General features: G+C 39.3%; 1 protein-coding gene across 1 annotated transcript; it reads right to left on the bottom strand.

Annotated features, from left to right (window-relative positions):
• Window positions 1–4,574: 4,574 nt before the first annotated feature.
• KLHL31 (kelch like family member 31) lies at window positions 4,575–16,686 on the bottom strand. The gene is made up of 3 exons (XM_074819887.1): window positions 16,414–16,686; window positions 12,928–14,131; window positions 4,575–11,055 (listed from the first exon to the last, which is right to left on the bottom strand). Exons 2-3 carry the CDS (start codon window positions 14,097–14,099, stop codon window positions 10,323–10,325), a joined length of 1,905 nt encoding a protein of 634 aa, XP_074675988.1. The 5' UTR covers window positions 14,100–14,131; window positions 16,414–16,686; the 3' UTR covers window positions 4,575–10,322.
• Window positions 16,687–16,889: the final 203 nt, after the last annotated feature.

Raw genomic sequence — 16,889 nt, 5'->3', positions numbered from 1 at the left:
AACCTAGATGATTCTGTGATTCTGTGATTCTGTGAAGTTGTGATTTGTTCTGTGGCCGGTTTAAGTGATAAGAACACAAGCTACAGACTGCAAGACTGTTATTCTGAATTTTTCTCTTTCTTCAGATAAGTAACTTCAACAAATTCACTATCTGGCTCAGAATAATCACATACATAAATAACACAAAATAAAACCATCCTGTTCGATTTGGCTGTTTCTAATTAACTTCAGCAAAATTCTGACCCAGCTCATCTTAATGGCTATTCTCAAGTCACTGTGTGAGAATGCTACTTATGGAATACATGGTGTCCTTCAAATAAGAATATATTGCCATAAGCTTGGTTAATATTTGCCTTATAAGCATTTCACAAAAAGAGGAAACACACCAATTTATAGGCCTCTACATACTGGGTTTAAATTGGTATAATGGACATCATAAATCAATGCAAGACCTACAGCTAAATTATGGACAATTCACAGAAAACCAGCTTTTGCTAAGTGAATATTTCACTCATATCATTTAACTGTTTTTGAAGGAAAATGATGACGTAATAAGCTCTGAAATGTATCTGCAATACAGAAAAATAAATTTTCTCAGACCCTTAAGTAACAAGGCAAATATTATAAGAGATAAAGGATCCAGCTAATTTTTACTTTAATCCGTGTATTTTACTGCATTCATGTATTTATATGCTGGCAAATAACGCATTTGTCAAGACTTCCTTAAAATATTTTTTCTTTTGTATCACAGTCTAATTATAAGTTCTGTCTTTTTAGCAGTTTTTACCACACAGATTCGTGGCTTGACTCCTCAAAATCATCCCTGAATTTTGATGCAAAATTATCCCTTTTGCTTCCTCAAAATCATCCCTGAATTTTGGTCTGCTCTGCTTTAGCTCCTGGCAATGATATACGTTGTTCTTTACTTTTTTGTTCTTTACTTTAATATTACGTAACATTATTATTTCCACCCCAGCTACCTCGACTATTTTGAAGATTATAAACAGAAGATGAAGGGCCTGCCATTTCAGAGATGGGTCCTAAATTGCTGTGATACTCTGTTAGTTTCTATCTTTTTCTTTACAGATAAGTCCTGAATGATCATTTTACTATCTGCTCTTGATAAGAGATCATGGATAGTTGTGTTGCTGTAGAAGATTTGATTGGAAATTTAACATTTATTCCCTGTTCCCCTCTCTGGCTTCAGGAAGAAGTCATCTAGCAGTGACTTATGCCAGCAGCATGTTGTTTAGCCTTTCTGTGGTGAGGACATAGCAATGCCACATTGGCTTTTCTTTCTCTGTGAATTCAGGACTTGTGTGCTACTGGCCTTGGCAGGAGACCAAGGGATAGCCTTGCTTTTCCCTTTCTGCATGACAAGAGCAGGTTTCAGTCACTCTCATACTACTGTGATCTTGGCTATGTTTCCTTACAAATGGTAAAACTTTGGTTAGAGTAAGTGAATAATATAGATTATACTAAGTCTCTTTCTACAGCTTATGCCTCCATACAAAGAAATCTTTTTATGCCAAGAAAAGCAAAGCTGTCCTTTTTTCTGGCAACAGCACTATTCACGTGAAAGGACACATCTGAGACAACCAAAGATTCAAGTCCAGAGTCTGAAGATTGTTGGGAAATGATTTACTGATAGACCTCAACACTTCATGCTTGCTGGGCAGCTGTTCTGCACCTATGTTCCCTAAACCTTTTTCTCTCTGAGTCACACTTCTATCCAGGTGAAATATAAGCTTCAGTATCTAGAGATACATTTGTTCCCAAAGAACAGTTTTCACCACTTTATTTACACTGGTAAATTACCAACCAGCTATCACAGAATCACAGAATGGTTGAGTGTGGAAGGGACCTCTGGAGGTCATCTGGTCCAAACCCCCTGCTGAAACAGGGCCACCTAGAGCTGATTGCCCAGGACCACATCCAGATGGCTTTTGAATATCTCCAAGGATGGAGACTCCACAGCCTCTCGGGGCAACCTGTGCCAGTGCTCAGTCACCCTCACAGTGAAAAGGTGTTTTCTGATGTTCAGAGGGAACCTCTGGTGTTTCAGCATCTGACCATTGCCACTGGTCCTCTGTCACTGAGCACCACTGGAAAGGGCCTGGCTCTGTCCTCTTTGCACTCTTCCTACAGATATTTATGTACATTGATGAGATCCCCCTGAGACTTCTCCAGGCTGAACAGTCTCAGCTCTCTCAGCCTTTCCTTACAGGAGAGATGCTCCAGTCCCTTCAGCATCTTTGTGGCCCTTCACTGGACTCTCTCCAGTAGCTCTATCTCTCTCTTGTATTGGCAAGCCCAGAAATGGACACAGTAGTCATCAGGTAGTAACAACATGTGATCCTACTGTCATGGACCAGATTCAGACATCATCATTTTGAATAGATTTCTCACCTGATGGAAATGTGGCTTATACTTAGCATTTGAGTAGCTTTCTACCAGCATTTGAGACAGGAAGGTGAGAACAGCAATGGAATTTTTTATAATAATTTGTTTATATAGGGTATTGACAGTAATTTATAATCACACAGTGGTTTAACATTTAGCAGACCTTTTTGGATAATGGCTTCAGTGCATTTTAGACACTGTAGGTACCCAAGGCAGCCAGGACTAGTGGACATATTAGCATACTGACAGGACAGCCATGCACTTCTGAACTGACAGGTTCAGACTAGAGGGGCAAATAAATCCTCTCCTTCAGGCTTGACTTAGTGGCCCACAGATTGACACCTAGTGCCATTTGAGATGCCCTGCAGCACCTGGGGCATCCACACAAGGTACATTTAGACAATTGAGCCCTGACCTCTAGACTTGATGCATAGGTGAGCATGCCCACAGGCATGTAGCAGCTTTTTGGGTGCCCTAAGGAGCCCAACTGCTGCTCTGAATGTGCATGGGTCCTGGTTCGTGGTCAGCAGGCTCACCTGGCTGCCTTGGCACACGTGGCTGTGAGCAGCCATAAAGGCAGCCTGGTTAGAAGGGGAAAATTGCTGAATAGAAGAAATTGTCTGCTGAAAAATACAGACAGGGACTGTGAGCCTGGGGACTAGGCCTGGGAACCACAAGCACCCTTGAAAAGCACAGCTGGGGACCTAGAAACCGGAGATATCCCAAGGCACCACCAATAAGCTCAAAACCGAGGGACCGTAATGGCAACTTATCATCTGAGAAGGTGGAAAACAGCATAGAGAAATAAAATTGCTCTGAAAGAACAGAAAACAGAAGCATCTCTTGTCTGAAAAATAGAAATTGACAGCATCTATTGGCTGCTCAAAGTAGGATGTCCTACACCCTCTTATGTGTCTCTGTTATGAAAAGGTCTTAATTTTCATCCAAAATGGAATCTCTCTGAGAACTTCCTGGTTGAATCCCACATGAACTTTCCACGAGCTCTTGGACTCTCACGGGGGACTCTGGCTGACTCCAGACACCCTGTAAGGGATCCACTTTGAAGGGAGACTCTGTCTGTTATCTTACTGCTTGGGTCTGTCCTCTGCTCTTTTGGGGATGGCTGGGTGTCCCCCCGGGATTGGTTTGTTCCTCCCTTTTGAGATGGTTTATCTCCTTCTGGAATCTGTCTAATTCGCTTCATGTAAATATTATATATACTAAGTATATCTGCTGTTATATTGTTGTTAAGTTTGCTTCACTAATGATAAGTTGTAGAAATCTGTAATAGTATAAATCTGTTTGTTGTTGTCATTGGTTGTACTACTATAGTGCTTGATGCTATTACTGATTGACACCATACTATCGATTGATACTCTATTACTGATTGCTGATAAGAATTTGTAATAGCTTGATATGTATTCATTCATATTCACTTTATTAATCTTCATATTAGCTTTATTAACCATAGGTATATTTGCTAGCGGTGATTTTTGTGGTTGTGTACTTGCTAGCAGTGCTTTTTGTGGTATTTGTGGTAATCTGTAATAGAGAAGTTTAGAGGATAAATCCTTTGTGTCCTTGTGTATTACGGAATCCTAGGAACCCACAGTCATGATCTCTGCATAGCTGCAGGCTGGGTAGTCCTTCAGGTTATGACATCTGGCAAATGCCAAATCACGCTTTGAACCAAGCCCTTGGTGTCAAAACACAGGGAACGCTTTTTGGCATCTCAAACCTCTCATTTGTGGCACAACTTAATTGCTCTTCAGAATTCGGACCAATTTTTTTCCTTGAAATGTAGATGTTTTTATTTTCAATACTGTTAGTCATACAATCCAAATGAAAACATGTTCAATTGCTAATCAGACTTCTGATTTATCATGGTTTCTTGTTAGGCATTTTGATTACAACAAATGACTGGGAAATTCATTGTTAAAAAGCCAGTTGTTGTCCTTGTAATAAAATGAAAAAGATAAAAGTGGCTCCAGTGTCACGCTGTGTAGCTTATTGTGAAGGTGGTTTGACAGCCTGGGTGCAACAAACATTCCAGTTAGCTGATATGAAAGCAAGGATCAGCATGGGGCTCAGAAAACAAAGCATATTTCAACTGCAACCAGGCGTTCGTCAGAGAGTCTCGCAGTTTCCAACTGATTTTACAATAAGAATAATTTGTTTGCGTTGTGTGTTGACAGTTTTATTTAAAGCATACAATGAAAAATACCAACATGCTGTTATTCCTCTTAACGACAACTGCTGCACTACAAATTTTAATTTTTAAGTAGTAACATTCTCACATTACACTTACAGAGTTTTTCTGTTGAAATATGTTCCCTTGTGTTATCACAGTCCATCCTTAAAGTGTATAATTAGAAAACCTATCTGTATAAGCAATATGTCTAACACTTATAAGCCAGGGAAATGCTTTACACAAATAAGTTATATTTTTAACTTTTCATGTTGACAAAAAAACTGCCAAGGCAGCAACTAGTGTAACATCCAGTGTTATCTAAATGTGTATGTTCCCATTCTTACCGACAGAAATCGACTATGTATTCCTCGTAAGTTTACTAATTGCTTATAGTTTTATTAAAAATTTAATTTTCACAGAGACAACAATGAACTCATACTAGTCTTTTGCATGGCAAAACTCGTCTGGTATTTACTGAATCTCTCACACAAGCTATATAGAATTGCATGTTTTTTCCTTTATTCTTTAGGGAACTTCTGGGAACAGAGCTCTGAACAGTGTCACACTTGCAAATGAGAACCAGCAACTCATTTTTCACTCTTTTTTTTCCAGCAGGCATTCCAGAATGTGTCATTTTCTTTATTGTGACCACCAGCGATGTGATTTTTTAACTTAGATCCACAGATGAGTTTTTATGTATTGTTGACATCTGTGCATCTTCTTGGTGCCCTGTGAGTCACTCAGTTATGGATAAGAGAAAATAAAAGGGACAAGAGATCCTCCTCTTGCATGAAGGAGTCAAAGTATAAATCTGAGCATTACAATGGTTTTGATTAGTTATACAAAGTAGGTCTTTAACAAAAGGATGAGAAGATTCATTGCAAAAAGGTCAAGAGACTATAGTAGGACTATTGGCTTCAATAGCATTCTCCAAGCAGGTGAATTCAGACTTTGAAAAAGATCTCCCAGCTTGGGTAAACCCAGGTTAAAATGGATTGAAAAGTCAATTCAACTGAGAATTCAAGTTACAGGCAATTGAAAATTGAGCCTTGATTTTCACAAGAAAGGCTGGCCCATCTCAGTTACGGAACATAAGCAAAGTTGCTTATGGAAAGGTGTGTGTTGAAGTAGGTGCTTCTTTCCAGCATGTATTTCTCAAACATCCTTGAGAACTGGGAACAAAATCTTAGTCTACTGACTGTTCTAAGGGGCTCCACCTTCCTCTTTCTACTATCTGGAGCCAATTGCATCTCCCATCCTGTTTGCTGCACAAAAACCCTTGGAGCATACATAGGAATTAATTGAGCAGCCACCCCAAGGAAATAATCCTTATGGGGAAATCTAGTCTCAAAAATATTTAATGTGCCTGCATAGTAAGTGGGTAGTTGAATGGTGATATTGAGGATCAGGCTAATACCTTCATGTCGGCTTTCATTAGACATTGATGTTTGTCTGCCCATGGATTTAGTTCTTGTATTTTAATTTTCCAAATATAAACCCATGAGAATAACTGTATATAGAGGTCCCACTGAATTCTAGAAGTACGCATGCTCATACATATATTTGTGTGACTTGGATTTGCAACTAGAATTACCAAACCCAGCTGCCACTAGGGAAAAACAGCCCCTAAACCCATCATGGGTTTGGAAAGAGTTAAAACTGTAAGATCAACTAATCAATCTAGGTTTCAAGATAATATAAAGCATGGTGTTATCCAGTCATTTAATTCATCACATACTTTTTCCTGCAAGAACCGCCATTTAAAAGTCTCAACACAAAGCACTTTTCAGCACTTCATTAGCTTTGGTTTTTGCTAATTTTGTCTGCTTCCCTTTTTGACCAGCTAGAAGTTGTCCCTTAAGCTTACTGGACTCTTGACTGATCCACAGATGATCTTGTGGGTTAACTTCAGGAAGATATTAAATGATCATGATCTCATCTTGATTAAGAACTAAGCACAACATCTTCCTTTCAGCATAACTTTCCAACAGTAAGTTCCTCCCTCACAACCTTGTAACACACTCTCCCATGCACCTACACAAGCATGAATAAACAAGAAAACAAAACATTATCAAATTGTTTCACTCACAGACTGAAGAAAACTTATTTTTAGATTTGAATTCCTTGGAAGCACAGATGTTGCTGACTATAAAATGAATTTTGAAGGTAACAGCATTTTTTTTTTTACTATTAGTATAGCATTAAAGAAGATCCCTGTAGTGTTTTAACAATCTGCATCTAGAGTTAGAAGCTCTCTGCTCTACTTAATATTGCCATATACAGTACTTCCTAAACTGCATTTTTAAATTTCTTTTGGGGATATACAGTATTTCAAGTTCAAAAGAGATGTTGTTATTAAACATCTGGAGATTGAAAATACGATACTGGACAATGAAAGAACACTGTCCCGTAAAACACAACATACAAACCATTTTTCACAGTTCTAACAAAACAAGATTGTACATACAAATGTCACAAACAGCTCGAGTACATTGGTATGATCAAAATAATATTAAGTCCAGCTGATATTGTCACATATTAAGGGCCAAATCCTGGCTCAATCCGCAGTTGAAGCCTAAACAGATGTTTAGAAAAAATAATATAAAGCCACCCTGAAGTCCTATACTGATAACAATAACATTTGTTAATCTACCTAAGACTTTCGGCCTGAAGTACATACCTAATTTGTGCTGCGTAAGGAACACATGGCCAGTAGTACTTGGCTTCTGTCCTAGGACACGTCCTTATGGATTTGTTGTGGCCAAGGGCAGTGGAGGCTGAGGAGCAGTCTTCCTTCTGGGTATGACAGTTTTGGCAGGCATCTATATCTACTGTTCTGCCAGAATTTGGCCAAGAGTTCAAAATCCTGTACATCTTATTCAGTAGTCCCACTGAAGTCAATGGAACCTTTTTGTGAGTAAGATGAAAAGGATTTGGCCCCCAAAGTTTTTAACCCTTTAAGTAGTAAAAGAGTAGTTTCATTGCACTTAGCCCATCATTCACAAATAACTTTCTACTTGAAAACAGAAGATGGTTGTTAATGTATAGGAAGTGTTGGCTCACAAAGAGGAAAGCGTGCAGCAATGTCTGACTACTCATTTTGGAACTGCATTCCTAAAGGGAAAAAGAGACACTTGTATATGACAATTTCATCCAATGTCTGTCTGAGGCCAAAATAATTGTTTCCTCAATTCCTAAATACCATCTTATGGGTACCTAAGAAACACTAAGTAACTGGAGTATGTATACAATTATAAATGGATAAGTGTATGTGTGTCTCCACTGGACAGGATGGATAGGCAATTTCATCTAATAGTATTAAAATTTTACAAAAAAATATTGGAGCTGATGGATTTTTCAAAGGGATTCCTAAAGACTTTCATATAGTACACATGATCATGACTTTGGGAAAAGAGAAATTTTGCTGTCATCCACAAGAAGCTTTTGGTGACTGGAATGGGCAAGAACAGCATTTTCGTATTTAAACCAAAGTAATCTTACTCTGTTACACAATTCCATGTTTTGTTCTGTACTGTGGATTTAAATTATTATTAATTTTAATTAAACAGGATAAAAGATAACTATATGTTAATTAAATTAATCAAAACTGTATGACTGCTACTCTGACCAAAAGTCATTGCATTGCAGTATATTCTAATAACATGAAGCATTCAAAAATAGAATTTGGGATTTTAAATTGTGTAGTCAGGTTAGTTAGTGGATAGAGTTAGAACTGGAAAACAGAACTGAGTACCATGGAGTTTAATCCCAACCGACAGAGTGAATCACTTCATCTCTAATACTGTGTCATGCTCATGCTGATGCTCAACATGTAGCTGCAACAAAGCTACAAAGAGCAGAGCATGAGTCCTGAAAATGCTTGCCTCAACAACAACCTCTGCACTTCCAGACAATTTTATAGTGTTCCCCTTTTGCACGAGATAAAAATTTGGCTGCCTTATAAACATTGCTAAGAGCATGCCTTCTCATTGGCACCAGAGCCTGGAGGCTGCATGTGAAGCCTCTATGAATTGGTTAAGCTGAATGAACTTCTGCCCCTTTGGTTATACTAAATCATTTTAGTTCCTTGTATTGTTTCTTTCCTTCCCAAACAGAATGATGTAGAATTTTGTGCTGACAGCAGTCCTTTGGTATCAAATTCTCAGGGGACATTATGAGCTGCATATCCCTTTGGCTAAGGGTATAGGATTAGGTTTCATGCTTAATTCCCCCACTGCATGCTGAAATTAGGAAGAAAAGTTCTTGGAAGGTAATCTAGGTTGAGCAAAGACTTCACTCTCTTCACTGGGGAAAATTCACAGACTTCGACAGGTACAGCATTAGTCTAGCCTTTGGAAAAACGTGACTAAAACTCCATAAATAGGGCTTTAATGAAGGCTTCAAAAGGAGATCCATAATGGTCTGCTCAGGAGAAAGTTACTTTGGGTAATGTTGTGCTTACACCTGGTAAGAAAGGTATTAAGGTATCTCTTTGTTCCCATTAAGGAAAGTCTCTTTGATTTCATCCAGTTTTCCTATGGTTCACTGTTTTTGACACATATATCCTACTCTTCAAGGCAGATTCTGCAGTCTTTATTCCATCTTTATTCCTCACTCCACTGGTTATTTGCCAGAATAATACTGAGTAAGAGAGATGTTCTGTGCATCTTCTGCATCCTCAGACACCATCAGCCCTTGGTGTCTCCTGGCATGAACTCAGCTTCCAGGTTTTTCTCCTGTTGTGGCAGCTCCTAGCTCCTTGCATTGGTGAGGACCTTCTCAGATGAGAAGATAACACAGAAGTACATTCCTACACAGATGGGAAGAGTAGGAACAGGAGGAGACATCCTGACTGGCCTTCATGCCTTCCCAGTGGAATAACAGGAGAGTCTCCCTGGCATGAGGAGGAGGACAGGGCAGTGGTGTGCTCCTTGGTGTACACACAGGGGTCAGGAAAGCAATCTGTCACCCAAGGTAGCCCTTGGGGCTGGCCCATAGCACTTACAGGAGCTAAGATATTTTGTGGATTCAGGTCTTGAAAGCCATGTCACAGCATTAGATATGAGACTTAAAGGGTTTCATGGCAGAAGATAGGGGTCTTTCTAACTTCTGAAGAAGAAAACATTTTGAGAAATTTTTTGTGAATACCACTGCCCTAAAAGGAACGTATGCACATGCTATATGCTATCTTTTTTGTTGTTTTTTTTTTTTCCTTCTGTTTCTCAAAATAGAAAATGCTTAGAAAAGAACAAAACTGATCAATAGTAAGATGACTTGGCATATTTCTGATATATGTTGAGATTTATTACTAGAAACATTTGACTTTCATTTTGGGTTCTGAAAGCATTTAAAACTCAGTATTAAAAAAGCCTCCCAACAATCTTCTGAAGAAAGTTTATCTCTATTTTACAGGTAAGGAAACCAAGGCACAAAGAAATTAAATGATTTGCCACAGATAGTACAGTAGGTCAGTAGCAAAGTCAGGAAGAGAATGAAATTCTGCAGTCATGGGTTAACTCTCTCTTCCTGCTAAGAAAATTAATCTTATCCCTAATAAGCTGCTTCATGCCACCTGTATTAAAGATCATGAAAACTGGCCAATTTGCACTGTTAAAACTGTTGCCAAACCAATGATTTTTTTCCATATATGCACAAAAATGCTACTTAAAGGGTTAATTATACTTCTGTGCTGGTAAACATTTTTACTTATTGCTGGTTAGACCCGTATTTAAATACTGACTGGGACCGAAGAAACTGAGCTGGCCCTGGACTCCCTTGTCTTGGTGTTAGGCATGGATATCGTACAACAGGATACGCCCACAGTGGCCTCAGGCAGCTCATCTTCCTCTGTCCATTCATTGAGATCTGGGTTATAGCACTGAATGCACTTCTTATATTTTTTCTCTATTTCGTTCCAGCCACCCACTAAGTAAATTTTCCCATTAAGGGTGGAGGCACCAGCTGTACTAACTCCGGTTTGAAGCGGCGCCACATAACTCCATTGCGCCGTGTAAGGACTGTAACACTCCACAGGGAGAACGTCGACCCTTTCAGCTCGCCCCCCCAGCTGAGACCCACCCATGACGTAGACCCTCTCCAGAAGTGACACTGCACAGTGCCACCCCCTTGGGGTGCTGAGGCTGGACTTATCCTGCCAGCTATCTTTGCTGGGGTCGTACATGCACACCGAGCGAGAGTAAGCGTTATTAATGTAACCTCCTGTCACCAGGATCCGACCATCCACCACTGCACTGGCGTGGCAGCACCTGGGCACCTCCAGGGGTGCCTTCATCTGCCACTGATTAGTTGCAGGCACATAGCATTCAACTGAGGAGAGGCACCCCTCAGAGTTGCGCCCACCCACTGCAAAAAGGAGGCCATTGAACACATTTAGGCTAAAATGGGTGCGCCGCTGATTCATGTTTGCCAGGTGAATCCAGGTGTTGAAACGAGGATCATATCTGAAACCATTAAAAAAAGAGGGTAACTGTCTCACATACTGCTCTGCTAAATTCTACAGTCCTGTCTCTGTCCCACTACTGCTGCAGGTGCAAAGTTGCTAAAATTTTAGTTATTAGCCCATTAGAAGTCAGTGGAACGAAACTAGTATTCCTGGTTAAATTTCCAAATAAATTTAATTTTTGATTAGAAAAAAATCTGTGTCATTCAAACCTGGTATTATTTCAGTGAAGTAAATCTGACTCTTCTATAATTTGATTTTATGCAATAACCTCATTAGAATATTGGGAAGAGATACTTTCAACATACAGTAGAAATTTTAGAAGTTTTTTTGCAATTTACGCCTACAGCAAAGATGTCAAAATTTACTCAAAGAGTTTTAAAAAATGCTAGGAGGTGATTTATACTTGCATCTTTTTAGTACTTTCTAAATGGTAAGTATTCTTTCCCTGCCACTCATATGGAGCAAGTTTTATGTGGAAAGAACATCTTTGTTTTCTAGCACCATTCCTACCTGAAATAACATTCTCTGTCCTTGACATCTAAATGAGCAAATTTGAAATAGGAAATAGCAAATTATGACTCCTGAAGGAGCTGAGTGAGGTACATTAGTAGGCTCATACATTTCTTCTGTTGCACGCTGAGAGGACCAGACACTCACACCAGTAAAAGATTGGTAAAAGTAAAAGGAAAGTAAATACTAATTGTTAGCTCTCATTCAGCATTGTCATCTGCAGCTCTGAATGCAAGTCCACAGACATACTGATGTGACTTGAGGTTAATGGCAGAACAGGGAGCAGAACCCATTCAGCTGTGGACCACGAGGATTCCCCCACCTCCTCCCCACAACCAAGGTGTGCACCGAGCACACAGCTCCTTGTGAGAACGTGAGGCATAGCTTAAAAGCAGAAGGTGGGGAGAGCATATGTGATATATTTTTATGACAAAGTGAATGACATAATAAAATTGATCTAGAGAAGGTTCCTCAGTCATTAACTTTGTAAGTTGGTTGATGTCCTCAGGAGAAGTTACCTGAATGTGCCTTCAGGGATCAGAAAAGGAAACATTGGTATGACTGTGGCTGTGTAGTGCCATTGCATGTCCATAGTCTGTTAGTCAATAAAAAGCTGAGCTGTCTCACCTCCAGCCTTTGCTTCAAGGTATCGTGTGCTGCCGTCTTTTAGGCTGAACTATTTAAAAACTAGTACCACCCATCTGGCTATTGCATGTTAGCCTATGCACTCTTCTGACCTTGCTATCACCAGTGCAGTCCTTGGATGACTATAGATAGGAACTGTAATATTTCAGAAGCGAGGTATTGTTTGATGTATACTGTAGAAGAGAAATATAGCCTTCAAGAGATGGTGACATTGTTTCTAAACTCTTGATAAATAAAAAAGCTGAAGGATATGAAATGCAGTATAAAAGTTGTTGAAAATATGGCGGATGGTGCATAGAAAGTCAAGATTATAATACCTGAAAGGTGTTTTTCAGAACTTTCTGTAAGGCATCAGAAGCTCTTGAAATTTAAAAAGTCTCACCTTGTCTGATTTGGTACATTTTAGTGGTATCTTACAACATCCCAGAACTTCCTATTTATGTTCCTATTTATTTCCTCCACTCGGAGTAAGTTTTCTTGGTTTTCCTCACTTCTCATTGTGCATGTGTAACCATGGTGAAGTTTTTGCATAACTTCAGTTGCATATTTCTGTTCATTCAAACTTTAAAATAGAATAGCATCCACACCTCCCCCGCCCTGTCCCCTTTCTATTTATCTGAGCAGTTCATGCTGCACATCACAAACCAGCTTGGTCTATCCACCTGCATTGTGTGGAATAGATCTCTCCATCCCTTTTAAATAAGTAACAAGTTACCTGCAGAAGTTGCTGACTGCATGCTTGGCTTGGTTCCTGGCATCATTCTGGTCTTCCCCACCGGCCACATACAGAAATCCATCCATCACTGTGACACACTGATTGAAACTTTTAGCAGGCATTTCACTCAGCTTCTTCCATCCATTTTCAGGATCTCTGTATAAGATGTCTCTGCTAAGAGACTTTTCTGTTAGAGCAGGGCGTCCCCCAACAGTAACTAAGACTCTGAAACCTCCACGGATCCTTGTTCTTCTGGATTGAAGTGTATTCTGGTGATAGGGAAGCAAATGATAGTTCATGGCATCCACTAGGAGCTTATGGCAGTCTGCATCTTGCATCATTCTCGGCACAGTTTGAACATAATTGACAAGGTCTTGGGCTGAGATGGTACCAAAACGGATGTTACCTAAGAGATCGGCAGCAAACTTTACTCTTTTTTGGTCAAATTCCAGCCATTTTATTGCAATCTGGAATGCAACAATTTCAGAAGGTAACTGCAAGTCGTCATCTGCAAGAAGTTCATTAATCTGATCAAAAGTAAGTTTTAAAAACTGATCTGTTTCTGAAAATTCAATGAAGTTGTCTCTAATAAATTTGTGTGCTGCTTCCTTGGTTGTTTTTAGTCCGTATGTTTCTGCAATATTGGCAACATACATACAATTCTCAACACTTATTTCTTGGATTAGAAAATCACAGCACATCTTTACAAGGGTGTGAATCTGTAGATAAATTGCTGTGGAAATAATACTACCTATTGTATAAAGTGAGAGAGTAAGTTTTCCAGTGTAAGCATAGGTGATAACAGTAGCTAGACCCAATGGGGATACATCATTGAGGTCTACTCTTTGAGTGGATGGATCTTTCTTTAAGATGTTGTGAAAGTAGTCACTGCTTGAAGCCATCACCACCTTATGAACACTGAAGGATTTGGTTTTGGTACTGATAGTCAAGTCACAAAGAAAATTTTCTTGTCTCATTCTGCTTAGACCTTCCAAGAGATTTGGGCTATATGATGGGTCGGAAACTTCAGATGAGATGCAGCTGAAACCATTTCCTCCATCTAAGAGTCCATTCAAGCCATTTAGTTTACTGAGGGGGCCATCTTCCACAATGATAGTCATTTCATTGATATCTGCTTTGTTCTTTTTCACATTCTTCTTCTTAGGGGCCATGACTGCAATGAAATATTACAGCCAAGAGCTTGCTAAAAATAAAATTAAATGTTTAGAGATACACTGCAGTTGTGAAATTTAATAGCCATGTGATTATGCAACAAATCTAACCTTTGTCAATACATATAAATGCCACAAAAACAAAACACACAGGATAATCTATCTTTCTAAGAACTATTATACTCTCCTAGATTTTAGTGTGGCTGCTTATTAATAACAATCAATACGCAAATTGTGAAGAATACATCTACAAGTAATTCCTTTTTTTTTCACCTACTATCACCACATTCAAAGAGGTAAATTCTCTAAATGAGTTTGCCAGAGTGTAAAATTTTGTAAATATATTTTTAAATCAGCCAGGTTCTAGACCTGAATTCATTAGTCTGAATTAGCACAGGAAAGATATGGGGCCCCAACTTTGTTCATCCTTACTCCAGGGCTAGTACAAACTTATAGGCGAGTTCAGAATTTGACCAGGAAATACTGAGGGAGAGAAATTCTTAAAGAAAAAAAGCAAGATAAGATATAAAGAGAAAGTGAATTTTAGTATGATGTCACATTGATTTTAGATTTAGGATCTGCTCCAAACTGCTTCCAGGTTCTTGTAACTTTTTATTTTTATAGACTGATGACATTCTATTTCCCATGTCTGATTCGCAAATATTTTCTACTCATAGCACACTTTGCTTGCTTTTCAATATCAGTAATTTGAAATTTATAATCCTACTTTTAGGATTTTGTGGAGATTTAGGGAGAAGAGATGTCTAGCTTTTATCTGAAAAAAATGGCATGCAAACTCTAGCAGGACATGTTATTTCAAACAAGTTCTTTATGTGTGAAGGTAAGAATTACTCCCATACAGTTATGTTAAAACAGGTATTTGAATTATATGTATCAACTCTAGGCAAGTTCCAGCTCTTGATGAAGAGCCTCGTTTTTGTCAAATGCAATGTGAGACGGCCCCTAAGTAGTTTTCAAAGGAGCTATTTCAAACAAATATATGTATACACAAATATACCTTGAAGGAAAGCACTGATCTTCAATTACACAGTTAAAACAGAATTGCTGAGATCAGCATTCAAATAGATTCAAATATAGCATTTATCTCCAGTATATCCATTGATTTTAAAATAATTTATACATGCTATTTTCTTTGTGATCCTTGCGCTCATAAAAACCAGAACATTCAGAAATGCTACTTAATGATAAACAATTGGGATTATTTTAGATAATAAAAATACTTCAGTAATATTTCAATCTAGAATCTCAGCACATCAATTTTTGCTTAAGCACACAACACGTAACAAAATGGTAATTTAATTATAGAAAGGAATGGTTGCTGCCTGTGAGCACCAGGATTTTTTTGCTGTTGCTGCTGGGTGACGACCATGTGCAGAGCAGGCGAGGGAGAAGGCCATGTGTGCCCAAAGTGTCAGTGTCAGCCCGCGCTGACGTGAGCTGCGATCCCCGAAATGTTGGTGTGCCAGCGCAGGGGTCAGCTGCTGCCCAGCTCCCCCTGCTCCGGCTGCATTCCAGGAGCTGCATCTGTTGAGACCTATCAGAGTCACCTCCCAGAATAGCAACCTCCCAGCAGCTTGCCATTTTAAGACAGGTTCAATCGAAGGTATAGCTGATGTTTTAGTACACTTGGTTGTTTAACACAACTTTTGTTGCAAAAAAACTATGATATTGCAAGTGTCATGATTATTTGTTGGCACAGAATAAAAGCAAAACAAAACTTCTGGATGTCTTTGTATGTTACCACATAGTTACAGCTTGCATATTAATAGTCACAACTTAATAGCTGGCAAGGACATATTCTTTTGGCAGTCATATTTGTGTTTCTAAATATTTTTAGAGACCTGTAACTTAAAAATTTTAATACACACAGCACTTAATGTTTATTGCCTCACTGTGTCATTGCAGAGCTCATTTAAATATGTGACATTTTAAGCTCTCTGTTCAAAAATGTCCACTCTCCAAAGTTTTTTCCTGAAAAATACTTTTCCATCAGCAGAAATGTCACCAGCTAGTTTAGTGTATAAGCACGTAAGTGACAGGATATGCAAAACCAGTGAAACAAATTAAACTATCCTATAATAAATTTAAGTTACTGAACTTTGAAAACCCTGGATGGTTTGGTTTTCTATAGCCGTTTGCCTTCACCTAATTTATTTAGCTTAAAAACAGCTCATGCCAAAGGACACTCAGGGTCCCAAAACAAAGCATTCAAACAATCAACCTCCCCCCTCCTCCCCTATTTAAAATGTTATCTTCTAAGCACTATCAAAGTGAGAAGTTGAAAACCCCTTACCTTCCTCAGAAAATGTTGTCCCAGAGCTGTCCAAGAAGCTGTCAGTGAAAATGCCTCTTCCTTGGAAAATGAGAAGACAAAAAGAGAGGAAGCGTGGTAAAAAAGAGAGAAAAATCAGAGGCCACTTGATAAGTCCCAGCTTGTGTTTCCAGTGTGACGCTTTGCTGTCACAGCAAGCAAAAGAGACTGGAGCCTGTGCTCGGGTGCTCTTTAAAATGACCCCTCCTCTCTGTGCCTCGCTCCCTGCCTCTGCCCAGCCATGGAAGCTCAGCCCAGGGAAGCTACCTGGCCTCCGGAAACTAGGAGGACAAGCCTGAAACCTCCAAATGCACAGATACAAGGGAGGAAAGGGAGGTAAAGGTGAAGACAGTAGATCCACAGCAGGCAATAATCGTCCCAGGAAAGTGTAGGGTGGACCACTGGGTTCCCCACCTCAAAGCTGAGTGCCTGGGCAAAAGCCAGCATGCTCGGAGAAG

The sequence above is a fragment of the Strix aluco genome, chromosome 3 (assembly GCF_031877795.1).
Source record: "Strix aluco isolate bStrAlu1 chromosome 3, bStrAlu1.hap1, whole genome shotgun sequence".
Classification (NCBI taxonomy): Eukaryota; Metazoa; Chordata; class Aves; order Strigiformes; family Strigidae; genus Strix; species Strix aluco.
The sequence above is the reverse complement of the archived record's forward strand: the minus strand, read 5'-3'. Positions and strand labels throughout refer to the sequence as shown.